Source organism: Diaporthe amygdali (genome assembly GCF_026229845.1).
Source record: "Diaporthe amygdali strain CAA958 chromosome Unknown NODE_2_length_3802984_cov_64_841326, whole genome shotgun sequence".
NCBI classification, from domain to species: Eukaryota; Fungi; Ascomycota; class Sordariomycetes; order Diaporthales; family Diaporthaceae; genus Diaporthe; species Diaporthe amygdali.
In genome coordinates, this window is record NW_026517022.1 from 327,942 (window position 1) to 354,252 (window position 26,311).

Consider the following 26,311-nt stretch of genomic DNA (forward strand, 5'->3'; position numbering starts at 1 on the left):
TCGGCACAACTTGATGCAGGGCGCAAGGCGACTCGGGCCTGAGGCAGCTGGAGGCGGCTTGCAGACACGTCGACGGCGACGGCAAAAGGGCCGGAAAAGTCAGCAGAGGGCAGCTAGACGTACTGAGCGATTGGCAGTGGGCGCAAATGGCTGGCGTTGATGGAGACAAGTTGATGATTTCCAAAAGTCAGGATCAGGATTCAGCCTCTAGAGTGAACAAAGTCCAGCCTCTGCAGTGGCTCTGGGCCAGTCGTGCCAGTCTCCTGTTTGGTTGTCTCGCTTGGCGCTTAGCGCCGCCCTGCTGTAGGACTTGACTGTCTTCTCTGGGCCAGAAGGACGGACAGGGGTGTCCCACTACGCCCCCCGAACAGCTTCCGCACTTGGTGAGTGTGACGCAGCAAAAAAACACCACCGACACAAGGAGGGAAAATTTTATATCACCGGAGATTGAACTGGATCAGAATAAGAAGAAGAAACATACTACGTATAAATTATCTGCAGCAATGAGAGCTTGACTCTGTACAGTTTGGCTCACTGGACAGCATCAGCAGCAGGGAAAATGACAGGAACAGCACCCAGGCCGCTGAGCACGTGACCCAGGCCGCTCACTGTCTTTGCCTGCCTGCCCAGGGGATGAGCTGGCCCGTGCTCGAACCTGGAGCTGCGCTAACCGTTATCGGTGGCAGGAGGAGCTCTCCAGGTGGGGAAATGTACAGTAGCTGGGCGCCAAAGAGGTGGAGTGTTTTCGTCACCCGACTGCCGTGTGACGGAGGGAGCTTTTGTTTGGATAACGAACTTTTGATTCGAGTCCCTTCTCCTCCCAGACGGACCGTGTGCGCGATTCCACTTGTCAGTTCTTTGGCTCTACCACACAGCACAATATGCCTGTACCGGTCAACACCGCCCACGCTGGGCCGTCCAACGTGGACAAGAGTATGCTCTTCTCCAACCTTTCACTCTGCGCCGTCCTGCGCTGTGCTAACTGACTTCGGTGTAATAGTGAAGATGGGTGCTATGATGGGCGGCAGTAGGTCTTGGTGCCCCAGGGACCAAATGGTCCTCCAGTGATCGAAGCACGTAATCTAATGAAGCTCAATAGCCGTCGGCGTCATCATCGGCTTCATATATGGTACGGCAAGACAAGACTCTCCCCACTGTTCGGATCAGCACCCTGACCCGAGCCTCAGGAACCGTTAGTATCTTCCGGTATGGCGCAGGACCCAACGGCATTATGAGGACACTGGGCCAGTATATGGGAGCGTCAGGAGCTACCTTTGGGTGAGTGTTGTTCATCGCTGGCGGGGCAAGGGACACTGGCTCATTACATATTTTCCCGCAGCTTCTTCATGTCGATCGGCAGCGTCATCCGCTCCGACGCCTCTCCTATCGTCCAGCAAGCCTACTGGAACTCGCGCCGGAGTCCTATAATCATGGCGGCAGCCCACCGAGCCCCTTTTCCAAGACGCGAACAATAAGAGAGAAAAGAGAAGCCGCAACAATCTCGACAGCCAGATCCCACACTGGGACGTGTCTTTCGGGCATTCAACGATGCAAATCGTGTATCCCCACAAGCAAGGGTGGCGTTTGGACATGGAGTTATTCGCAGTGTTTTCTGGGCGGCAATAAGAACTCATTCCTATCAGGTTGTCCACCCTGAATGTAATACCACAGATATCTGGTGATCAATTCCATCACGAACAGCATGGAAGAGCGAGAGTGAGCTTTCGATACTCCTGATTCGAAAGGTCGCCACTGAGAGCAGATGAACAGTCCGTGCTGAAAATCAACAAGTCTCATCTTCTACTGGAGCTGTGCTAGGGCCTAGGTGGCGTTGAGATATTCCGGAATGTCAGCGGTTGGGTCGAGAGATCCACGGCGCAGCAGGTGGGCTTGAGGATGCTCGTTCTCCCCTATCTCCTGCATTGATTATTGCATTGCTGGACTCACCATCTGTCTCCTGGCCCACATCAAGGACCCGACAACAACGCTGCTTTGACGTCAGCAACAAGACGTAGGAGCCAACAACGGCATATTCTTCAACCGACGAGCAGCGTGGAAGATGCCGCGCTTAACTAGGCTGCACCGAGGACCGACTTGTTATATTGGGATGCGTGCCTGGATGTTGTTGAAAGCACGGACGATCCTGCAGTCGGACAGTGCTAGCTTCGGTGTTTGACCACGCCTGTGATTTGCAAATAGTCTCGCGCTATCTTGCACATGGATACTCTATTTTGCCAGGGGAGCCATCTCCTTACTCTGCAGCTAAGTCTCGTGTGGCCTGTGTGAGCCGATTTGGAGCTGCCGGATGCCTGATTCCAGAGTCCTCGGACCTCGTGGCCCAAGCTCACAGGACGCTGCGCCGAACTTAGAGCCATTCTGTGCCTTGAGCACGGTCGATGTCCTGCCGGTTGCCGCCATAATCGACGCTTGTTCAACCCATCTCATCCGTCTACCGGGTGCCCCGACCAAGCAAGTCCGATCAGGTCTCCCAACACTCGGGTATGCACAACCGATGGCAATGACATTGAGAATAGAAACATCTCGTATGCTTGTACGAGGAGAATGGGCTGCATGCAGGGACACTCCTGGGCCAATGTTAGCTATCTTGGTCCCTGTGCCCTCAGCCGGACGCCACTCGGGAAGCTGAACTTCTTCTACAAGCGGCTCAGCTTTGCGCCCTACGCTATCACTATGAGGATTTCTTTATCTTACTATTGATCCTCGGCTCTACTTGAGCTCAGCCAAGGAAGAGGGCAACAAATCTTGGCTCTCTGTAGGCATCACCAACATGGCGCATGATTATCTCTTTCAAAATTGGTGGTGTAGGTTGTGGAACCCAGGCCAGACTGCTTGTCCTCTCTGCACCCGAGATTTACGAGCTCTTGATGCACCTTGATCCGATCTTTGGGATGAGCTAGCCCACATTCCGTCCAGGATCCGGTCCACGGATGAACTTTCGTCTGGTGGCCTGGACCTGGCGTCGTGGCAGTAGGCCAAGTTGGGAATTAGCCCAGCGGGCCCAGTCTTGTTTCTTTGACAACGTGTTTCAACCGGTAGAGAAGCAGCCTAAGCTCCTCGGCCACGCTTCGGGTCCGGCTGGCCCAAGCTACGGGCCTCGCGACCTGGCTCTCGGGAAAATCCCCTGACTAGTCTCGATCGGCCGGCACAGTGATAGTACTAGCAATGGTTACCTGTGCATCCCAAGGGTTTGGTCCGGTTTGGTTGCTCAATTCTGAGCCGTCCTACCTCAGGGAGCTTCCGAGCTACGGGCTCGCAGCATACCGTTATCCTCGTGCGACGCCATTGAACAGCCCTGACTATCCCCAGTATGTACTGCTTGTCCCAATGACAATTCTTGTCCCGGTGCCACATTGAAAGATGGGGACCACATAGGTGGGCGCTCAAAGCGCAGCTGGGATGGCTTCGCCCAAGTGCTGACCTTCGCCCATGTTGCTTCCCTCCTCTGCCACTCACTAGACTCTTCTGCCTCTAGTTGGCTTCCATGCGGTCGGGTCCCGCAGTAGCTCTACAGCACCGGCCGAAGAGGAAACAACTTAGCCGCAAGCCATGGCACTGGCCATGTGGGACTACACTCATCGTATCAGTAGCGTTGTTGATGTTGGACACGAGCAGGATGGGCCACATAGATCACCAGCAGCCGCATGGCCGCGATATATGCCAATGCATATATAAGAGTGTCTGTATTCCACGTCCTCAACAACATGGGAGACCGGACATCAAACTTCACTCTTTCTCTCGTTTATCAATCGTTTTACTTCCCTTCACTCCTGAGATACACCCACTCCAACACATTTGTTGAGACTGGACTTGTAACTCACGATGAGTTTACTCGGCAACATCTTCGGCACTATCAACGGGGTCGTCAACAGCGTCATCGGTGGAGCCCTCAGCTGGATATTCGGCGTCACGGCAGCTCTGTCGCAGTCCGCCACTAATGGAAAATCACTCTTTGGTACTTTGCAAGCGGTCTTGCTCCCACTCTTCTTGACCAATAATCCTTTACCTAATGGGTTTCCTTGGGGAACCAGGACACCAACAAATACCAGCCCGTATACGCAGTCTCCGAACACCGGCGTAATCCGCTCATACGATTTCACTATCAGTCGAGGTGTGATTGCGCCTGATGGCTACCAGAAACCTGTTCTGCTCGTCAACGGAGCCTTCCCTGGGCCTACAATTGAGGCCAATTGGGGGGATATTATTCAAGTCACCGTCCACAACAACATCCTCGACGACTCCACGGGCGCGGCCGAAGGAACAGCATTGCACTGGCATGGCTTCCTTCAGACCGCAACGCCTTGGGAGGACGGTGTGCCCGGAGTAGACCAATGCCCTATCGCCCCTGGAAAGAGCTATACCTACCAGTTCAAGGCTGAACTCTACGGAACTTCTTGGTATCATTCTCACTACAGGTCAGTATTGGCTCCCAACTCTTCTCTTACAAGAGACAACATATAGACATAGGAGCAAACGCTAATCTTTTCAACATATAGTGCTCAATACTCTGGTGGCGTTTTCGGTCCCATGGTTGTCTACGGGCCGAACCAGAAGAACTACGATATTGACGTTGGTCCGGTCTTGCTCTCCGACTGGTATCACCCCTCTTATCTGCAGCTGGTAAAGCAGACGATGACGCCTAACCAACCCCCGGTCTTCTCTGACAACAACTTGATCAACGGCAAGATGAACTTTGATTGCACCAAGGTTGCACAGGGAGACACTTCCAAGTGTACCAACAACGCTGGCATCAGCAAGTTCAAGTTCACTACTGGCAAGACACATCGCCTTCGCCTCATCAATGCTGGTTCCGAAGGTGTCCAGCGCTTCTCTATCGATGGCCACAACATGACCGTCATCGCCAACGACTTCGTGGAGGTTAACCCATACTCCACAAAGGTCGTCACTCTTGGAATTGGCCAGCGTGCTGATGTCCTGGTGACCGCCAACGCAGGCACATCCAAGTCAGCATTCTGGATCCGTTCCAACATCACTTCGTGCTCCCTGACGAATCAGCCCAACGCTGTCGCTGCGCTGTACTACGACCAAGCAGACACCACCAAGCAGCCAACCTCGCAGGCATGGAACATTCCTGACCCAGGAACCTGTGCCAACGATGACCTGAGCATCACGACCCCAATGTACAAGATGACACCCCCCACACCTTCTAACACACACACCTATGGTGTGCAGCTGTTCCAGAACGCGTCGGGTAACACCCTGTGGAAGTTTGACGGCGTCACCAGTCGAGTTGACTACAACGCCCCACCTCTGTTGATGGCCAACGCTGGCAACCTCACCTTCCCCCTTGAGGCGAATATCCGAAATGTTGGCACCAACTCGAGCGTGAGGATGATTGTCCAGAACGACACACCTGCCGCGTAAGTCTTTCTCGGTCCCATTCAGGACTTTGCTCTATCTACTTCCTTTTATGATTACCAAGGCTAACCTCAATCCACAGTCACCCTATCCATCTCCACGGCTATAACATGTACGTTCTGGCCGAGGGTGCAGGAACCTGGAACGGCGTCGTTGTAAATGCCGACAACCCTCAGCGCCGTGACGTTCAGCAGGTCCGCGCCAATGGGTACATCGTGGTGCAGTTCGACCCCGACCACGCAGGAGTCTGGCCTTTCCAGTGAGTACCACCCATCAGTGACATCAGTCTCTGGATTGCCCTTCAGCACAAGCGAACTCTTGACTGACAGTATCTCAGCTGCCACATTGCATGGCACGCGTCTGCCGGATTCTTCCTGCAATTCCTCGTCCAGCCGGACCAGGTCAAGAAGCTGCCCATCCCGCAGAAGGTCGCACAGACTTGCAGGGACTGGGCCGCGTTCACGGCCACAGACATCCCTGAGCAGATCGACAGCGGTGTATAAACTTTAAATTCTCTTCGCGGCTGTCTCTGGCCAGCTGAAAGTGTTCAAGTACATATTACACTTAAGCTTTATTCCATGTATTAAATCACGTTAGATTTTCTCTTGTACCATTTGTTTACAGAAACAGAGGCGTTGGGAAGCATCCGGTTTTTGGACCACGGAGGATGTCGGCTGGGCTAGCCTCCTTTGTATCATATAACTCAGGGCGCATATCTGGACGTGTTGTATCACATGATGTATCATTCTACAATAATCACATAATGTATTACTGTATTCATCAGGACAGACTGAGCGATTACTACACTTTTGAAGCTATGAACTGCGCTCCAGCGTTCGCATCGATCTGGTAGTTCGTATGCGGTGGAAGCACCAGTATACCGCCCTCGCAGATATTGTCTCCTTCATGGCAAATAATCTTGACCTTGGAACTGGGAATGGTTCCCACTGGGTCACCGTCGTCCGGGTCACCGTATATCAGGACTGCATTCCAGACACTCTATGGTTAGTGACCGGTCAAGGCGAGCGCGGGAAGACAGCAGAGACTCACCAGCAGCAACTTGATTTACAACTGCCTGGTTTGATGCCAGGAGGTTCGCGGCGTTGTGCACAAGCTGACCACCCTGGCTGTAGCCCGACAGCACAATCTTGGTGCTAGGGCACTGGGTGTTCGCCTATTGCGTCGGTCAGCACCAAAATGATGCTCTCTCGTGTGGGAAACCTCTCAACTGGGGCTTACCAAGGTGGCTAGGTCTGCCATGGTCTGGCTTCCCTTCGCGTCACCACCCGCCAAGAACCCGAAGATGTCGGCGGCATAGTCCACGCCCTGAACGGCTAGGTTGCTCGCGCCGATGATGGTTGACAAATTGTTCATCATCAAGGGGCCGACATCGCCAGCAGCGCCAATGTTGCCACTCTGTGTCGTCCCTCGGGCGTCTGCGGCATGTTAGACACGTGTGCCAAAATCCGAAGGCTCAGCCTCAAGAAGGTCGTTCACAAGCAATGAAACACCGTGAGAGCACCAGGCGTATACGTACAGATCAAGGTCACGGCACGGCAAGGTGTCCCGTCAGTAAGCTCGTTGGCCGTGCCAGCGTAGACGGCCGCGGCGAGGATTGCGTCTGAGGGAGCCTCGGTGGAGGTGAGCAGGTCCGGGTATGAGTCGAGCTCGTAAATAGGCACGCCTTCGGCAGGGACATCTGTGGCAGGTATGGCAGCCGAGACTGCCAGACCGACCGAGGCAAGGGCGGCGAGAACTGCTGAAGCCCTCATGTTGACTTAGACTTTTTTTGGACAGGACGGACAAGGGAAGTAATCCAACTGCCTGCAGAAGTCCTCGCGTCGCTCAGGCGCCAGGGAGTCAGTCGCTTGCTGAGCTTGGTGAGCTCAAACTGAAATATCGAAGGAAGTGGAGCCCTTTATGTGCTTGACCGTTCTCCCATCCACAGCGACCCGCCCCACATGCGGTAAAATCCTGAACACATCCAGATGCTAAGGAGAATCCCATGATCCTCTCCACAGCGGTAACTCACCGGCCCAGATCGGGCGCGCAGCTGGGTAGGGGGACCAAGGTGTGGTAGGGCAGTTCGCCTGCCCCTTTGGGCAGTGTCTCCAGGATAACCCGGTTTGCCATTGGGTGAGGCTTAAGATTGCCAAGGGGAAGTGCCAGACGAGATGTAACGGCGATGTTGGGGTTTTGTGACAGCCGCCCGGCTCCACTCGATCTGGTGATCTGCTCTTGTCAATAGTGGCTTGCCATGGCCGGACGACATTGCGGAGTTGGTAACATTGGATGCTGTTCCTGGTCGTCCTGCTTGGCCGATTACACACATGAGTGATCTCCTGCCGAGGTTCAATCGACGCGGAGATGATCGGCCGGGTCGAGCTTGATTAGGCAAAGGCAATACCTACATCTGCGCCTTTTTGTCGTAAGGCCCTTTGACTCGCCTGGAGTCACTAAACTGCAACTTGACCTGGTCCAGGTGCTGTGCCATGAATAGAATGATGCTCGCGGTGGTTTCAGGGAGCCGACTGCGCCGATCTGAACAGGGTGGGTGCGGTCACAGAATCTGTGGATCTCCCTGTCTGCTATGTACACATATGGTTCGCGCTGTAGGCAGTTCATCCTTAGTTGCGGTACCAAATGCCGAATCCTTCTGTAGCATCCTTCTGGAAGAAAGGTCGGTCAATGGTGTTCCTTGGCACAGTGAACTCAATTCCCCTCAACCGCCCGGACGTCACACCCACATTCGGATGCATAAGAGTAGTACGACACCCCGGATGTACGAGTGAGGTCGATTTTGAGTTGGCGGGTCATTGGGTTCCACTACAGCGGACCCACGTTCTGCTCTCGGTGGTAATGGCCCGTTCGATGTCCATTGAGCGTTGCAGTGGGCCTGGGGTGATGTCCGCACCTCGGTCTGCAGTGAAGCATTGGCCAATCCGAGCTGCAGACATCCTCATGACTGCAAGCCCAGAGGGACCCAACAGAGCCTGAGGTACTCTCAAAGACTCACGTGTGCTCTTGCTGACCTATGGACGACTCGATACACTCGCGCGAGTCCGATGCGCCGAGGTCCTTCCGGGATTGTTGCAGTAGCCTTTGGGGTTGAAGACCGAATGATAACAGTCGGGGTGATGGTTCCGTCTCGATGCTTGCCCGCCCACAAGCAGGAGGACACGGACTTCACACCGTGGAAGACAACACCGCGAAACTCGAGTTCTACCTCCCATGACGAACAACCTTCTTCCATCAAGTTGACACCTTTTGGAAACCTGACATACGTCTCCGAGGTTCGTTGCGGCAACACCCTCCAAACATGGGTGTTGAGAAAGCATGACAGCGAGCACTATGAGGCACGAGAAGTCTCTTCGCCTTGCGACGCTGGATCTGCTCTCTGTGCGGCCAACTTCCAGTATAAACAAAAAGATTAATGTCTCATCTTTGTGACGTCTTTCGCATTCAGCGCCGACTTACCACCTGAAGGTAATAGCATCTTCCCTACGGGGCCATGCCCCTAGGCCGTGGGTTGCCCAGACCCCAGATGATGATGATAATGTGATGCAAGGGCTCCAAACTTGTCGACGTCGAAAGGCCCAAAACACTTGCACAGAGGTACTCTTCATCCGAGATCCGAAAAATGCGGCGAGGCACACGATGACATCGATGGAGGACTCATGGCAGCCGTGGATTCTGTGCACACTTCTCAGTCTAGTTTGTATACTCTCAGGCACCACACCAAGAAGCTCTCCATCTGTGCCAATTCACTGTCGAGCCGAATTCGCGTCACTTTGGGTGTTCAGGTCCTCATGATCCTGTCCCTTACTGCCCGATCCACAACAAGGCGTAACATATATTCGCTCCATTCAACGATGTTGAATCATTCTGCATCCGCAACTCCTATTCTTCTCTGCTTGAGCCGCACCTTTGGCAATTCCTGTCGGATGCAGAGGACAAAGATCAAGACAATCCATCGTCAACGCATCCATACCCTCCGAGACTTCTATCGAACAAGAGCAGGCTTGGTGTGGGGTCGAGGTGTCGTCGAATGAGCGCCCCATTTGCGCAAAAGCCATTACGTCCTCATCGTGGAACTCTTCCGGAGCTCGGCTCGGGACAGCGTCTTTTATAACATCGCCTCTGCAGAAAGAGGTTCCAGAGTTAGCAGGAATGGGAGAGTTCCTTGGGCTTCAGGGAAGGGGTAACAATACTTGGAAGACCCAGCATGGGCAATGATCGATGGCCCAAGCACGCGTTCAGACTCGAACGAAGGCAGCCTGTCAGCCGGCTTCAAGGCCATGTATGGGTTCGCTTCAACGGTCCCGCGCACTCTTAGCTCGGCGCGATGGGCATCGTCGCGAGTCTTCTGCCGTCCTTGCTCTAGGATTTCGTGGTCTGATAGCGAGAAATATTCGGTAAAGACAGGCTGCACGCAAGGCCTATGAAGTGTCAGTCAGCCGTGGCCTGGGATGACTTCCCAGGGGCGACATGGAGGGTGGCAAGGAAGACCTTTCTGAGCCGCTGTTGGTGCGGCTGCCGCGTTGGGGGCCAGACGTCCCAGAATACCGTTCGCGTGGCATTTTGGTATGACAAAGATCAATGTACAGCCTGTAACAGGGTTCTCTTATTCCTGGATTTACTGCTGTTTATGGCCGGTGCTCGAAGTCGTCAGAGCATCACAAAGGACCAGCAGTGTGAGGTTGGAGTAAGTGATCAAGCGCAACTCGGGTAGATCTTTCAGTCTCCTTATATAACTCCGATGCAAAGCCAAGTCAGTACACAAAACCTGCCTACCAATTTTACTGATAGACGTTACAGAGAGATCCAGTGCAGAGCTAGGCGATTAACATCCCCTCAGACCGTACTCGACTTCGCTTGTCAGGCCCCCCAGGGTCAGGACTCGACCCCTGAAAGAAGCACAAGGCAGAATAAGGCACAAGGCAACCGGGCATTCCATCGTTCGCAATCGAAGGATATTACAAATTGGGAAAGGTTCACACAACGAACGCGTAGTTGACGTGGCAACAGCTGGAGGCTCCGCTCTGCCCTCACTGTCTGAAGATCTTCGACGCGGCCTCGAATTCGCAGACCGCTCTCAAAGAAGTACATGGTGAGTGTGCGGGTTTGAGAAGGGGACTCTCTGAAATATTCACGCTTTGGGTTTCTTGTTGTCGGTTGCGACATCCACAAATTTGGAGTGCCGCCCCTGCGACGACAGGAGGGTTGTGTTGGCTGCATCCTGCTACTACCTTGGGACAGATGGCATTGGCTAACAGAAGCCTTAGGCCATTGAGTGAGAGGTAAGCTGTCACAAAATGCAAGAAAATGCCGGCAGTGCGCCACATGATCTCTGGGGGTTTTCTCTAGCAGATCTTGTAACGCCATGCCACGGCGGTACGCCTCCTGAGGAAACACACAAAGAACAAGGTAGATCTCTGCAACGGTCTGCCTTATGCTCTAACCAGATTTAAATTAGCGACGGTAAACGAGATGTGGAAGCTTCTAGAGCTTGTTTCATTCACCCAGGCTCAGAGGAATTCTATCACACCATGGAAGGGCTGCAGAGGAGGGGAGGGCTCATTCAAGGCAGACCAGGCCATTGCCGAGTGGAAGGACACCCCAGTCATCCACAGCCTTATTTTCAATGTGGTTTAGGCTTTGCACCTTTTTCTGAAAGCCCTGCTTCGACGCGAAGATGGATTTTTCACTGTAATCTCGAGAAATAAGACGGGTCTAATTTGAGGATCAACGATCTGTGACCGCGTCAATTTCCGGAAGACTGTTTCATCATCCGCACGACAAGCTTCTGATGGGGCTGCTGAGCAGGCTCACATTCTCCTGCCCATTCACTGAACAATCTGTCGGTTGGTGCTCACCGCAGCTGATGGCGTGCATTTCCGCCCCCATCTGCTGTAGATCCCAGCAACGTTGATTGGGACCGTCAGGGCACGACGCAGAGGAGTCCACACCACCACCGGGCAGTTGGCCCCCAAACAAAACAGGGAAATCAGGTATAAATATCTAAAGCTCACCGCCGTTTGGGCGCGTTTCAGTTATTTGCCTGCCAATCTCTTAGTTCACCAGCAGCTATCACCAATCTGCTTTATCCCGCCAGCGAGGTGGGCGAGCGGCGACCAGCATTGTGACAACAATTCCCTGTCCGTCGCTCTTAATTTCCGCCGACTCACCGGAGACATGTCATATCTATCCATATTCCCCCAACCAGACTACGACCTGAGCCCCGATGCTGGCAACAAATGCGGCCCGGGCCTTGTTGACAGGTGGGTCCCCGGATATTGCTGCCGGGAGCCGCACTAGGGGTGAGGGTGGAGGAAGAACATTGAATTAATCTTCTGTACTTGTGGTCGAATCATTGTCTTCGCACCTGTTTACCCTGTGACATTTTCTCTGTCGAGGGTGGGCCGAAAGCCGGCTGGACGTCTTGACGGCTGTAGTGGCACCAGACACGAGACTTGTATGACTGCAAAGCGCCCTCGCGGGCAACCTGGTGGAGCTTGAAGGTGATAAGATGCTTTCCCAACGCGTCAACGCAGACTGTGGAGCACCCGATCAGTTAGACACGAACGCCTCGATCTCGTGAACGATGCCCCACGGGTTGGCGCGCCAACGTGTACTTATTCTTCGGTTTCAATGTAGCCGATTAGGGCCGGAAGACGCTAAAAATACGAGAATCTGACATTCTAAAAATTCAACTTACGACATAAGTTAGCATGCCATGATTGCAAATTTGCAACGCTTCAATGTTTTGGGGGGACAGGCGCCTCTGCGTTGACTTGACAATGCCCGCGACTACACATGCCATCAGTGTAGAATACCCATGGACAAATACGTACTTATACGAGTCAACATGCATGCACGGTAACAAAGCACACGAAACTTTTGCATAACATGCAGTTGCTGTGATGGTATCTTGTTGCTGGTGCCCAGAGTTTCTCAATAGCGCGTCGCTGAGAAGCGCGTCCGGGCGCGGTCGTTGCGGCTGAGGATCCCCACAATAGCACAGCACGGTTTTGGAAACTTCGCGTGGGACCTACAATAGGAGAGGGGATCAAGAAAGACCGACTTCAATGTTACTGCCCAGCTCCCTCTCCGGAGGTCTCTTTTCCTATTTTCTCAGGCGATGATGAGCTTTTGACATTGGAGAGGTCGTCTCACAGGGATAGGTTATGCCTCAGATATGGTACCCTAGTTCCACTGCCGTTCAATCACTGAGCCAGGGTCAGAGATCCCGAAGACCCACACCAGCTGTGATTCGTGCATCTATACGCATAGAGAAGGTCTCAAGAATCATTTCATTCCACAGCGACGAGAAATAGGTCTGGTCACTTCTGAAGCCCAAACTTGCGACAACAGCTTAGCATGACAGAATCGTCTTTCTACCTTACATGTATGGGCAAGAGATATGCCGCTGCCGTCCTCTCGCGTGGCGTGGTGTGGTACTGGCTGACTGACTGTAGGATGCATGCGCCTGAGCTAACTAGAAATAGTGAGGGCTGGGCACCCCTGCAAGAATGGTACATTGCGGCTGAGCATTCTCGCAGACTGCTGTTTCTTTCCATCTTACTGTATCATGACACTTCACCGCATCTAAGCCGGCTTCGTTGAGCCGCTTCTCAGAAAAGCGCAATGCGGCTGCTCAATACAATCACATTAGAGTTCAGAGAGTTTTACGGGCCCGAAACCGTCAGGTACGCTATCTTAAGCCATACCTGGGCCGAGGACGAGGAGATCAGCTACCGGGATTTCCTTGACCTGAACCCAGCATGGACCACCAAGTCTGGCTTCAAGAAGGTACAAGGGGCTTGCACGATAGCCCGAGAAGACGGTGTAGAGTGGATATGGATTGACACCAACTGCATCGACAAAACTAGCTCGGCAGAATTGAGCGAAGCCATCAATTCCATGTACGCATGGTATCGCGCGGCAACCGTGTGCTATGCCTACTTATCAGACGTGCCCGACATCAAGCCTTCAGAGCGCGATTCACTCCGACGTTTCCGCAGCAGTCGGTGGTTCACTCGTGGATGGACTCTACAAGAGCTAATCGCTCCACGGGCAGTCATATTCTACTCCAAGTCCTGGAAGAAGATCGGGCACAGGTCTGACAAGTTTTTGCTCGGTACAATCTCTGGGATAACTGGGGTGCCTACATCAATTCTAACCGGGAAGGACAAATTACACCAAATCAGTCTTGCGAAGAAGATGTCGTGGGCTGCGCGGCGGGTAACAACACGCGTCGAGGACATGGCCTATTGTCTTCTTGGGATCTTCGATGTCAATATGCCCCTTCTGTATGGAGAGGGCGCCAAAGCTTTTACCAGACTGCAGGAAGAGATTATCAAAACATCCAACGACCACACGATATTCTGCTGGACTCGCGATAAGAGAGCAAACGTGCCCTCAGACTGGACGAGCATGCTGGCCCCGTCACCGCTGGCTTTTGCCGAGTCCGGAGACTTCATACCTATTGATGCATGGGAGAACCCCTTGCCGTATCCCATGACGAATCTTGGTCTTTCGATCCACCTTCCACTTATATATACATTGACGCAGATATTTGTCGTTCTCGATGCGGGACTGTCCAACGGAATAGGTGATACAAGGGCTTGTATCGCCATGCAGCGTGCGACACAGAGAAGGACAGCAACAAACATATTACACAGATCTAGGTTCTTCGAGTCTCCAACGATGCTCTCCGCAGATGCGACGGACAGGCGGGAAGGCCATGACTTAGTGATTCGGTCCAGGCACGTCCCTCACATTGATGTCGATTTGCCATTTCTGAACCTGCCCAAGCGCCGCTTCAAACATGGTATAATGCTTTTTGTCCACCCTACGGCTCGACAGCTTCTTTATCCTGGAAGACACGGAATGCCATTGGGGTCAATGGGCTACGATATAGAAAGTCATCCTCCAGGAGTGTTTGACGCTAACACGGCCATTTTGAGACTTCCGGCTTTTGATGGTGGCAGCGCCCTTTTGACGTCCGGGTTGTTACGTATATACTTCAAGTCGCCTCAAGACCATGACTTGTACCTGTTCTTTAGTGTTGTTTCTACGCTAGGTGGGAAAGAAGTTTGGCGCTGCAATGTCCACTTTGTGGACGAAATGCATGATTTTCTCATATACGCGATGGAACAAACCGAGAGACAAAAGCGTGGAGAACGAGGTGTTACCGCAGAAGAGGTCCATCAGTATCTGCGGTTGGAGGCTTGGATGGATGGGAGCGAGGAGTTGCAAGCTCACACTCCTGACGAATCACTCTATGTCTCGGTTGGCGGGCAGCTGCCCAGCGAAGGGGGAACTGACCTCAGAGCTGCCTTACTCTCTGGGTCCGAGGACTCGCCACACCCAAGGCCGCTCTTTGAAGACGGAGACGTGGCTGACGAGAGTGATGAAGATTTTGTCGAAGTTGAGGAAGACGACAGTCAGGACAACACGTGCGATGATGAAGATGCAGACGAGAGCTCTATGAGTTCTTTTTTTGTATCATCTGGCACGTCAAGGGTTGACACACTAGATCATTCTCAATGAAGGTGCGCGTGCTTCCAGATGTTCTTCCTCCACCGTTCCCTTTCAAATATCTATACAAAAGAGCGATGGCCGATCCCCTAAGCGTCGGTATAAGAACAATACAGCGAAATGGAATAGCATGATTTAGCAGTCGCCAAACCTAGTCAGATCTACTAGAGAGTCGCACATAGATAAGGGCAAGAAGAAGGAGCTTCTCAGTAAGGCGGCCGCCGAGTGGGAGGAGTAAGTTTGCTATGCGGGTGAGGGCCGCGAGTTCCTGTGCATGTAGAGTTTTACAAGCGGAATGCTGCTCAAGAGGAAGGGCGTTGAAAAGCTATCTATCTTCACGAGCCCCATTTTTTAGCACGCGTTCCCAAGTTAAGTGCTTCAGGTACGAAACAAGGCTAAAGTTAAGGATGTTGCGCTTTGCCTCTACGAAAAAAAAGCGTTGTGAATAAGCAACGCTATTAGAAAAAACAAGATTAATATTTGAATCATTAGTAGCATCAAATAGGTTAATACATACTGTAAAGCTTTAGATAAAGCCGCTAAGATTATCAAGTTTATAATTTAAAGAAGAGGTTCATTAATATATTTTATTAAGAATGTAATATTACATGAGCTTACAAATTTTAATAGAGTTTTAATTGCAATTACTTTCACGGTTAGAAAACCAAACAATATTGTGCATATTGTACGAGTGATCTTGAAAACCATCCAAACTATATCAAGAATTTCACAAGGCGTTTATTGAATGCGAGATGCATTGGAAAAAATATCAGAAAGAAACCCATTCACCAAAAATTGTTTTCTTTTCATGTCTTCATGCAGAACTTGGCGGTCGATGGCGTCCCCGAACACTACAGATATAGCCTTCACCGCAATCTTCTGAGTTTTTCACAGCAGTTTGCGCATTGTGGTCACAATTGAGAGTCCAACACTCCCATTCACGCACTTCCGCCTATTCGTTCCAACACATTCTATTTTCCTCTGCCGTCCCAAGCATGACACAGTAGCAGCCAACACTCGAGGTATTTTTCCAAGTTATTCATTTGTAAAGTGTGTGCAAGCCCCAGTCAGCACGCTTGGTCACTGTTACTAATGCTCCTCCAGAGTAGCTCGTATTCCCAACCAGGCCTTTCAGCTACACCATGTCGAATTGCCTTTGAACATGAATGCCGCTCGGGTCTGTCTGTGGCCCTGTCTGGCTTGGGTAATTTGTGAAGGCATATGCTTCTGTGTGGTTGTAGTAGCTTGGTTGTGGATGAACAAGGTCTTTATCAATCGATTTGTCGTCCCTGGACTGCTCGAAGCTGTCGTAGGGGCCGTCCATCTCATTTAGATTGCCTCCACTTTCTTTGCTTGACCGCTTCATCAGATACGCTGTTGCTCGTTCTCGTGAGGTCCGGCCCAGCGCCGCGGCGCTAGCCAGCTTTGAAGTGAGCCGAGTCCAGAAATGAGGCGTACGGCCAGGCAAAAGGGAATTAAAGACGGGAAGACAGCAACAAAGCAAAGAAACAAACATTTGTACGGCACTCCAAATGGCGAGCATGCTGAAAGAGTCTGCATTTTAACACATGGAGTCAGCCAAGCTACTGATTGGGACGACAAATGTTTGAGTTGTCAGCGGAGACTCACATAACTCGCTTGTGGAATAAGTGATGGCAATTTTAATAAACCCTATCACGCCAACACTTGACAATGGTCAACAGATTGCACATGAAACTGAAGGGAACAAGCACTTACAGCGAACCGATGCCAAAAAGAAACCTCAATCTCCACTTTGTAGCAGGGCGCATTTGGCGAGGTCGAATCATGACCATCACCAGTGCCACCATTGCGAATCTATGAGCGAGTTTGGCAACTCGCCTCCGACTATGACAGTCCCTTCATCCGTGCAGGTACCTCGTAAGTTGGCGTCGAAATATTTGGCAATGGGTCGGCATTGGAGGGCCTGAAAGATACAGGCGCACAACACCAAAACTGTTTGGGCACCTCCAATGACGTAAATCCAGATTCGATAGGGTCTATTGACGCCGAATATTCGATAACAGAGACCAAGGACACTGAACTTGACAAAAAGCGTGTGGAAAAAGTAGAAGTAGAGAGAAGCCATATCCCACTAGCACTGGTGAGTCAACCAATAGCAGAGTATCAATAGAGGCACATACTTGACGCATGCGCTTGTAATCGGAGAGACTTTCATCAAGCTCGACTGCAATTGGACGCCCATTAAGAATAGAAATGGCTATTTGCGGCGCAAAAGTCAGTCCCATTGACAATATCAGAGCTAACGGGAACAGGACTTACCCATCAAGTTGGTGAAGTCAACAAGAACAAAAAAGAAAGTCGCCAATGCAGCCACTTTATCAAAAATTAGTGTCTCTCAAAATAATATTTTCAAAGCTACAACCATTCAAACTTCTTGCGACTATGACATTTCGTTTTGATGAGATTCAGTTCAAAGGTTCAGCCACTTACTCCAGTCCTCGAAGCCCGCCTTCCGTCTTGCACGTTTGGTTGCATAAAAACGAAGCAAAGTCACTGTGATGCCAAGAGGAGTAAATATGATGGCAACAATAAAATGTGCCAGCTGCGTAGAGCTTTTCCATAATTCGAATGCCATGTTAGCATTTGGCTCTCCACTGAAAGATGGGTATCGGCTGCACGAGTTTGGATGGATGAGTCTTCTCTCTCGAGACACAGGCAGGGCTGCTGAGAATCTCGTCGTCGAAAGGAGACTAATAAGAGCTCCAATGATGGGACTCAAGTAGGTCACAAATCGACAAATAGAGTGCCGATGTGCAAGAGTGTGTGCATCAGTGCCGCAAACAGGACCAGGAACTATAATTGATGATCCTATTGAAAGTTGATGAGGAGATGCCAGTAATGAGACGATAAGATGAAGTTTACAGACCAGAATAAAACATAATTGACTGGTCGATGGCCCCCAATAGCACGCTAATCGTGCGGCGCAGCCGCAAGCGCCTACTACTCTGTGCACATGCAACGTCCCTATCAGTTGGTCACCGGAACAGACGTCATGACATGGCTTCCCTGGGAATTCTCAAAATAGTGGCTTTTTGATAAGTAGGTACTGGCGTGAAGGTCTGCCCCCAAGTTCGTCCGAGCTACACCTCTGGACCTAATCAAGTTCCGTCTGGGCGTGGCACGTTCTGCAACGGCAACAGGACAGAGCCTGTGGGCTAGCAATCCCGCAACGCCGAGACGAAGTTGACATTGGAGGTTGGCTTCTCGAACATGCCCCAACTCTTCAGATCCCTGTCAAGATCAATCTTCTGCCCGGAAACCAGCTGCAAATCAAATGCACACAGTAGCTTTCCAGAGAACAATCTGCCCTCCCACTATGCGATCTCCTTGCCTGTGCACATACGTAGCCCCTGGCTAAACGGCAGGAAATCTGACAAACATCGTTATCATATTTTGGATCGTAGCGAGGATGCTCTGCCGATAACCAGCGCTCAGGTCGGAAACTTAGCGGATGGTGGAAGTCACGGGGGCTGCGTTACATTGCAAACGAGCTATTGACAGACCACGCCAGCTGTCAACAATGGCCCCGGGACTGACGACCCCTTTCAACAGGCTGTCAGATATGGCAACTCTGCAGCTCGGCTGGCCGTGATCTCGTTGTAGCCAGGGAAGGCAGCCCTGATTTCCTGGATCAAGGTCTCCAGGGTAGCAGGTGTGTCCAGCAAATAGTAAAGTGTGGTGTAGAGCCTTCAAGTTTGTAAATCAATTAATACTCACACAAGTAGAATATGACTCGCGAGACATAACTCAAGGGTGTTGTCTCGAAATCAGTGCAGCCCGACTTCTCTAGCCTCAGGAAGTCGCCCAATGAGCAATGCATTTTATTTTCGTAATGGACCTACCGCGGAGCTGGAGCTTCATAACCTGCGGCGAGAAGCTGGCCTGAAACTTGTTCAAGGTGGTGCATCTCCTTGGGGTCTTTAGGCGGCTCCCGATCCTCTGGAATAAGCTGTTCGAAGAAGTCGAGGTTTTCAACTGCACCTTGTCGTCTGATACACGTTTCAAGCTGCTGACGGCTGTGATCTCTAGTACGAGAGGTTTCATTTTAGTGAACAGCATGGAGTATTTAAAAGGGCTGAAGAGGGGAAAACACGAGGACATTTGAAGCAAGGCCATGATTTTGCTGAATCCGGCTAATAGATCGAGGTATGGCGGATTTCTCACTAAGAACCACTTTGTCAGTATTCTGTGGCCTGTAAAGTTTCGAGGAATTCAGAATCTAAGAGAAACTTGCTGTCTTCGAGGGCGTTCAACTCCCGATTGTATGCAGTGTCAGCAGAGGTATCCACACACAACCAATCAGTCCACATGGGCAGACTGACACCTCCAGGCCCTCCACCGAACCTCCGAATACGCTCAACGAAAAGATCGACGTTTTTGTGAAGGCCCGATTCTTTGGTCAGAAGAGCCCGGCAACTAAAGACTGGAGACAACTGCTTGGCTACCTCCCTTCAAATATAAACAACCAATGATAATCAATTTCAACGTAATAAGCTTCTTAAAGACTTTCAAAAACCAGGTGGAAAGCCCCTTCGGGCCCCTGGGAGCTATTCGTCTTGATTTCCCTGCTGGGAGGTCACAATACCTGGCAGTTTATTCAGCACCCAGACCAGGCCCAAGGACCAGTCTGTCGTGAGAATTTCAATCAATCAGCGGTGAAATTAATTGATGCCATGTCAAAATCCCGTTCAGAGACTATTCTAGACGAATAGACGTATAGCATATTCACATTTGAATGCAACTAAAGTTTCACCACCTTAGTTGAGACAATGCTAAAGTCCTTGTATTTTCGCGAACAGCTTTTCTGGTTGTATTCACATGGGAATGACGGGCTTGAGCTTCTGCATGAGGCCTACCACGAAGATGGCAAACCAATGGCGCGGTTGGGAGCTCCTGCATGAGGCCGACAAGAAGTTGAACCAACAACCAACAGCACCCCTGACATCGCTGCGGGCACTGCCAAGGAGCAAGGCTTTTTGATATCGAAGAGGATCGGGCCTATGAAAATCAGCCTCGTTGCCTTCATCTTCCAGAAGTAGATTTTAAGAACCGAGCTCATTCTTTGGGCAGCAGTATCACGGCAAGTCTACTTAAATCTAGAGATAACCCGCCGTTCTATTCCTTGATGCTATTCTCTTTCTCTGTTCAACAAGCTGTTTTTGAGTACTTACCAATCTCACTCACATCTTTGTCTATCCCCCCCATCCCCAAGAACTTCCTTGAAATGGGCAGCACCACCAAAAGAGACTACCTAGTCGAAGGTCTCGGCAACCAAGCACTCTTAGACAAGATCGACAAACTGAGAGAGCTCAATGTCGGCTGCATCGTCTCTCTTCCCCAGCTTATTGTCGTTGGAGACCAGTCTTCAGGGAAAAGCTCGGTTCTTGAGAGCCTCACCGGTTTCTCGTTCCCTCGAGCGGCTGGTCTTTGCACGAGATATGCAACGCAGATTGCCTGTCGGCGGGAGCCCAAGAACAGTGTTTTGATAAGTATTATTCCGCGTCCGGATGCCGATGACATCGTCAAGCAAAGACTGCGGAAGTTCCGCCGCTGTCTTGATGAGATGAACCCACAGGATCTTGCAGACATCTTCGCGGAAGCCAACCATGCTATGGGCATACGATCAAGTGCTGGCGATGCCAGTGGCGAAGATGATGGCTTAGTAACCTTCAGCGAAGATGTCTTGAGTATTGAGATCAATGGTCCGGATCAGCCAGGCCTTACAGTTATCGACGTCCCTGGTATCTTTCGAGCAGCAACTCGAGGTCTGACCACTGAGAGCGATATCACATTAGTAACTTCAATGGTCAAACGCTACATGAAAGATGCTAGGACGATAATCTTGGCTGTCATCCCCTGCAATGTGGACATCGCCACCCAGGAGATTCTCAGGCTTGCTAAGGATGCCGACCCCTACGGGTGGAGGACAATGGGGGTCCTGACCAAGCCCGATCTTGCCCCAGAAAGAGCGATGCAGCAGAATATACTGGAACTCATTCAAGGAAAGCGCCAGGACCTCAAGCTGGGGTATTGCCTTGTCAAAAACCGTGGGGCCGACGATTACAGTTCTTCACTGCAGAGACGAGACGACGATGAAAGGGCTTTCTTCCGAGATGATCCTTGGCTGTCGGTTGCATCTTCAAAGAGACTGGGAAGTGGTGCACTCAAGTTAATTCTACGAGACCTCCTCATGGACATTTCGAAAAAGGAGTTTCCCGCAGTCAAGAAAGGTAAGCTGGCTCGACCCCGTCTCAGGTGCCGCGGTTACTGAATCTCGTCTCAATAGAGATCACTAAGAACCTTTCCGAGTGCCGCAAAAAGGCGGAAGCCATGGGTGTATCAAGGAGCAATGAGCAGTCTCAAAGAGCTTATCTAGGAAAGCTTGCAGCCGACTTTGAGAAAGTTGTTGGCTACTCGCTCAACGCTTTCTACACTGAGAACCCCATCTTCAACGACCGGCTGGAAATGAGACTCATCACAAGAATCATTAGGCTGAACGAGGTTTTCTCTGAGGTTTTCTCTCAGAGGGGCCATACCCGACGTTTCGAGGACTCCTATATCAAAGATGTTCGGGGCAAGCAGCCACAAACTCAGCTGCCAGAGGTCGAATTTGACATACCCAGTGACACAGACCAGGACCTAGAGGACATTATCCGTACCGAGCGCTTCGAGTGTCCGGAGCCGTCGGATGAATCCATCATGGAGCACATTGAGGACATCTTCCGGAAGAGCCGCGGGCCTGAGCTGGGCACGGTAAGTGGACAAATCAATTTTGACGTTAATTGGGTGCTGATAATTCGCAGTTTGGGGGCGCTTTGCTGGGTACCACTTTCAAGGAGCAATCCAGGCGTTGGGAGGATCTTGTCATGTCCCATATTAGTGATGCGATCGCACTGGTGCACCATTTCATTCGCGAGTTACTCGCCCACGTGTGTGTCGACAAGCAGGTTATGGCGCAACTATGGGACAATGTCCTCCTGGAGAAGCTGCAAGCGTCTTACAAGCGCAGCATGCAGCATGCCAGCTTCCTCTTGCACGTGGAGCGCGAGGGAAAGCCCACCACCTACAACCACTACTTCAACTCTGAGCTGCAGAAAGGCCAAGGCAAACGTCTCCAGAAATCTCTGCGCAGCCTGGCCATCAGCAGTGCAGACTCTGAAGAACCCGTGATCAGGCTGGCGTCGCTCAGCAGCTTCAACACCACCAGGTCTAACCCGGAGCAAGTGCGCGAATACCTACACGACATACTGGAAAGCTACTACAAGGTCTCCGTGAAGCGTTTCGTCGATGTCATTTGCCAGCAGGTGATCGACCACTTTCTGCTCAATGGCGAGAGCAGCCCACTCCATGTCTTCAGTACGGAGCTTGTCTTCGACCTCAGCGCTGATGTGCTGGAGATGGTCGCAGGCGAAGATCATGCTACAAGACAGGAGAGAGAACGGTTAAGAAGGGATATAGATGGTCTGGAGAAAGCAATGCTAGTTCTGCGTGGATGAGTGCTCATGAGGAAAATTCGTCCATCCTAAGGGATACATCAGGACGATATTGGTCGATTTCCCTTTGATACGAGGTTCGATAGTCTGCGTGTGAAGTTGAATTTTTGGAGTTATCGAAATTTCTGATGAATACAGAGTTCTATCCTTTCATAAGAATGTAGTTTTCTATTATGGGCTTATTCAAGGTTGAGGTTGACAATACACTCGGCAAACTCTTGCCTATCTTTCACATTCAACTTGCTTCGTGGTTCCTAGAAACCTCTAGTTGTAGGATATTTCAAATGGAAATTTACAACTGGATCCATGAACACCTAACTAATATAAAAAGTTGTGTAAATAGAGAGCAGCCCGCGTTACAATCGACTGGCCAAGGCGCCACGCACCTCTCGCAATTCCAATGAATCGCTGCAAAGTGTTGGCGTATATCCACAGAGAGAGGATAAAATAAGGGTAAAAGCAGGCTAGTATAAGCCGGAACCATTGTTTATCGACCAACCGGGTCACGTCCGACCCCCTCAAGTTGTCTGGGTTTCGTCTGAGGTCCTGTGAGAGCACGGAAGTGCCAGTTAAATTGAAGCGGTGTTCCCAAGCTCTGGTAATTCTCGAGTACAGAAAAGGTGTGACGGCTCCCCTCATGTCTATGATTCTATTCGGATCCAATTGAGCACCAGTCTCGATAGCCAAGACCAACAAATCCGTGATCTGCGTGTCAGTAAGGAGCTCTTGGTGGGGATACAGTAACGAATCGAGCAGAAAATCCCAGACTTGCGGAGCTGAGGAGGAATATACATCACCACCAAATTCAATGAGAGCTTTTATAACTTGAAACCTGGCGTCCTGATCTGTCGGCTGTCGTGTCGTGTGCAACATGTCGAGCATGCCAAGCGATTTTGGGTAGTCGTTGTCACGGTGAATATCGGGCAATGTATGGATTGTCTCAGTAGCTTTGTCCAACACAGCCATGGTGGAGCCATATATATCGCTTCCGTACTTCCGATGCTGAAAATGAAGATGGATGATGCAGATGAGGAGAAGGGAAGCGCCGCACGCGGTGTACTGAAGGTCCTTCAGGTCGGCAAAGTACTTCATGAGCCCGAATCTAAGAACCAGCACATGAAAGGGATCTGGATTGGGCCCTGGGTCAAGGACCATCCGGTAAGGTACGCCTGGTACTCCAATCACCAGCTCATCGAGCCAAGCCATGACGCCACCTTGTAACCTCTTAATTTCCTGAAGAGTAGCAGCGAGTTCGCCCAAGACGGCATTTTCGACAACATTCGCTTGCTTTTCTGCCCTGTATGCATAGGCAAGGGCATCCAGAACAATGTTCGGAACGTCTTTTCTCTCTCCCCAATTTCCCCAAGTCTTAGGTTGTCGCTGCGCCTTCACTGCTTTGATCCCGGCAACGTAAGCTCGCAGGATCGACGAGTAAGGCTCGAAGCCTGCCGCGCTCTCTTCCAGAAGAATGGCCATCTGTCGAGTTCGAAGGAAATCCCTCGCAGTGCGGTGGATAAATTCTACCCGTGGCTGAAGACATTGTTCTCCGTATAGCGGATCTTCACTAATAACAATCTCCAATAGACCTTTACATCGTGCTTCTAGTAGCCGGGGTATTTTCCCAATTCTTCTCTCAAGTGCCTCATCATCAAAGCGTTGTCTAGGCAGGCGCAAAGCATATTGCTCGTCCTCTTTCTCGTCATCCAAGAATGAGTACAGTAGGGTCGGCAACGGGTTGAGGGCGTGCAAAGCGACTTGGAAAGCCCTCGCAGTATGAGGAAGGTAGAGACGGTCGATAGATGCCATCATGCGGGAGAAGAACTCTTCGAGGTCGGGAGGAAAGTCTCGGACCCGTTGTTGCAAGACCTCAACTGTGTCTCCGTTACTGAGTCCTTCACGAAGTTGTTTCACAACGAGATAGACCCAAAGAAAAACACCTTGAGCCTTTTGAAGAATTGTTCCCACGATCTGTTTCTGTACCTCATGTGTGAGTTCTTCCCAGAGATGATGCTGCCCTAACTTATCTTGTGCATAGGCAACGAGGTCGTTGTGGGCCAGATCCTGTACCGAAATCTTGCGGGTGGGAACATTCCCGAATGCATCGGCGAACACGTTCCATGGCCGGCTAGATACGCAAACTTTGATGCTCTCTGATAGAACGAGTTCTTCAAGTGTCTTGACCATATCGAGATGGTCGCCTTTGTACTCGTCTAAACCGTCGATGAAAAAGCAGAACTTTGTGTCATCGTCACGATAGTCTTTTAGCCGAGAGATAATATTTCTTAAGGAGCGTCGAGACCATATTTGGTCGTATTCCTGTTCGGATGGGTTAGTCCCTCCAGCCTGCTCCCAGAGACTGGGGTACAGACTCTCCACCAACTGCGGCCGCTCTCTGAGTATTTCATACAACAGTGAGCGGAATAGTCCCTCTTGAGACGTCTGGACCGTGGCACCAGAGATCCAGAAGAAGTGTGACGCAGTCACGCATGACTTTCTTCCAGCCCAACTCGCTAGCGCTTCTCTGGTTCTAGGGTCTTCAACGATGAATTTCATGAGCGTTGACTTGCCCGATCCTGGTTTTCCAGACACCCAAAAGATTCCAACGTCGTTTTCGAGCCAGGTCAAAATTTTGCCGTGTGCATGCCCCGACGAAAATACCCATTCGAAGGTCCGTATATGTGCATCTTGAATGGCTTCGTACCGGAACTTTCTGGCTTGGTAATTGAGGGATTTGATGACTTCTTGTTCCCTCCGGATCTTATGGCCGTCTTCACGTATCTTAGGTAGTATGGCACCAATTCGTGCGATATTCTCTGGGTCCCACAAAGAGGTCGAGGCTGTCTGCTTGATTGTGTCGACGAAAGAAAAGACGATCTCAAGCCTCTCCTTCTGATTGAGGTGCCAAGACTCGCAAGTCCTCTGCAAAACACGGAGTTCCTTCAGGACATCGCTCTGTTGGTTGCTGGGAAATGTCAACACCAAAAACAATTCCACGAGTCAAGCCATTTCAACATAGACTACCTTGTCATGTATATGAGATAATACGAAAGATCTCGGCTATGGCGTTGCAGCTTCTGGTTGAGTTCTTCGACTTTTCCCTTGCCGCGGTATTGAACAAGAGCCTTGCGAACACTTCTCAGTTTACCAGTACGTTTCCCATTTTCTGCCGATTCCATTCCATTCAAGATTCGTGCCATTTCCTTCGACGTGTCAAGGCAAGAGTCGGCAAGCCTTCGCAGGCTTTCATCGCCTGTGATCTTGGTTTTAGACTGGATGGCTAGGGTGACTTCTTCCGATCTCTTGCAGGCGTCCTGGATGCCCTCAAAGCCTTTGCTGAGCCCATTCGCCGAATGGTAGATCTCGTGAGCGTCGCTGAGAAGCTCGCTACCAAAATCGATGAAAGATATGACAGCGGAAGCTAAGCTTATTGCCGATAATGGATCCATCATTATTTGACAGGCAGGGTCGAGAATTTCAATAGTGCATGAGAAGTTGATTTGAATTGGCAGCACACGGTTTTCAGGCGGGGCTCACTACCTACCAACCCATATATGGGCGTTCGCCATGCTTGTGTGTGGTGACACAGCCACCCAATTCATTCTTCAGCTATCGCAGAGTTGCATGCACCTCTCGCTAGCCGTCCATTGGCACCAGAGACTGCAGCCTGCTCACCCAAAAACAAGTGAGCCAACCATGAGACAACAAAACGGGAATTGGACTGAAACTTACATATAGTGACGTTACCTATCACACAGCCACACAGCACTAGGTGCTGATTGGCTTGCTGGTGTTAAGTACAATTTTATTTCATTTCTCACACGCTGTACATGTCACTG

At 51.0% G+C, this 26,311-nt stretch overlaps 8 protein-coding genes across 8 annotated transcripts; 4 read left to right on the forward strand and 4 right to left on the reverse strand.

Annotated features, from left to right (window-relative positions):
- Positions 1-881: 881 nt before the first annotated feature.
- Positions 882-1,475, forward strand: J7T55_011460 (mitochondrial genome maintenance protein Mgr2; the record flags this gene model as incomplete). The annotated part of the gene is made up of 5 exons (XM_053134722.1): positions 882-933; positions 1,001-1,027; positions 1,100-1,129; positions 1,188-1,278; positions 1,340-1,475. The coding sequence occupies 5 exons, from the start codon at positions 882-884 to the stop codon at positions 1,473-1,475; spliced, it is 336 nt and encodes a 111-aa protein (XP_052999269.1).
- A 2,365-nt stretch (positions 1,476-3,840) lies between these two features.
- J7T55_011461 (multicopper oxidase) lies at positions 3,841-5,900 on the forward strand (the record flags this gene model as incomplete). Its single annotated transcript, XM_053134733.1, has 4 exons — positions 3,841-4,433; positions 4,515-5,399; positions 5,480-5,656; positions 5,735-5,900. The coding sequence occupies 4 exons, from the start codon at positions 3,841-3,843 to the stop codon at positions 5,898-5,900; spliced, it is 1,821 nt and encodes a 606-aa protein (XP_052999270.1).
- Positions 5,901-6,198: 298 nt separating this feature from the next.
- J7T55_011462 (cutinase precursor) lies at positions 6,199-7,169 on the reverse strand (the record flags this gene model as incomplete). Its single annotated transcript, XM_053134744.1, has 4 exons — positions 6,199-6,380; positions 6,448-6,571; positions 6,637-6,833; positions 6,935-7,169. 4 exons carry the CDS (start codon positions 7,167-7,169, stop codon positions 6,199-6,201), a joined length of 738 nt encoding a protein of 245 aa, XP_052999271.1.
- Positions 7,170-13,044: 5,875 nt separating this feature from the next.
- J7T55_011463 (het domain-containing protein) lies at positions 13,045-14,952 on the forward strand (the record flags this gene model as incomplete). The annotated part of the gene is made up of 1 exon (XM_053134755.1): positions 13,045-14,952. The coding sequence occupies one exon, from the start codon at positions 13,045-13,047 to the stop codon at positions 14,950-14,952; it is 1,908 nt and encodes a 635-aa protein (XP_052999272.1).
- Positions 14,953-16,075: 1,123 nt separating this feature from the next.
- J7T55_011464 (uncharacterized protein) lies at positions 16,076-17,245 on the reverse strand (the record flags this gene model as incomplete). The annotated part of the gene is made up of 5 exons (XM_053134767.1): positions 16,076-16,363; positions 16,678-16,776; positions 16,910-17,053; positions 17,103-17,179; positions 17,242-17,245. 5 exons carry the CDS (start codon positions 17,243-17,245, stop codon positions 16,076-16,078), a joined length of 612 nt encoding a protein of 203 aa, XP_052999273.1.
- An 892-nt stretch (positions 17,246-18,137) lies between these two features.
- Positions 18,138-19,026, reverse strand: J7T55_011465 (uncharacterized protein; the record flags this gene model as incomplete). Its single annotated transcript, XM_053134778.1, has 4 exons — positions 18,138-18,245; positions 18,326-18,336; positions 18,700-18,768; positions 18,825-19,026. The coding sequence occupies 4 exons, from the start codon at positions 19,024-19,026 to the stop codon at positions 18,138-18,140; spliced, it is 390 nt and encodes a 129-aa protein (XP_052999274.1).
- Positions 19,027-20,206: 1,180 nt separating this feature from the next.
- J7T55_011466 (Interferon-induced GTP-binding protein Mx1) lies at positions 20,207-22,478 on the forward strand (the record flags this gene model as incomplete). Its single annotated transcript, XM_053134788.1, has 3 exons — positions 20,207-21,212; positions 21,269-21,735; positions 21,786-22,478. The coding sequence occupies 3 exons, from the start codon at positions 20,207-20,209 to the stop codon at positions 22,476-22,478; spliced, it is 2,166 nt and encodes a 721-aa protein (XP_052999275.1).
- A 353-nt stretch (positions 22,479-22,831) lies between these two features.
- Positions 22,832-25,924, reverse strand: J7T55_011467 (uncharacterized protein; the record flags this gene model as incomplete). Its single annotated transcript, XM_053134799.1, has 3 exons — positions 22,832-22,883; positions 22,975-25,437; positions 25,497-25,924. 3 exons carry the CDS (start codon positions 25,922-25,924, stop codon positions 22,832-22,834), a joined length of 2,943 nt encoding a protein of 980 aa, XP_052999276.1.
- Positions 25,925-26,311: the final 387 nt, after the last annotated feature.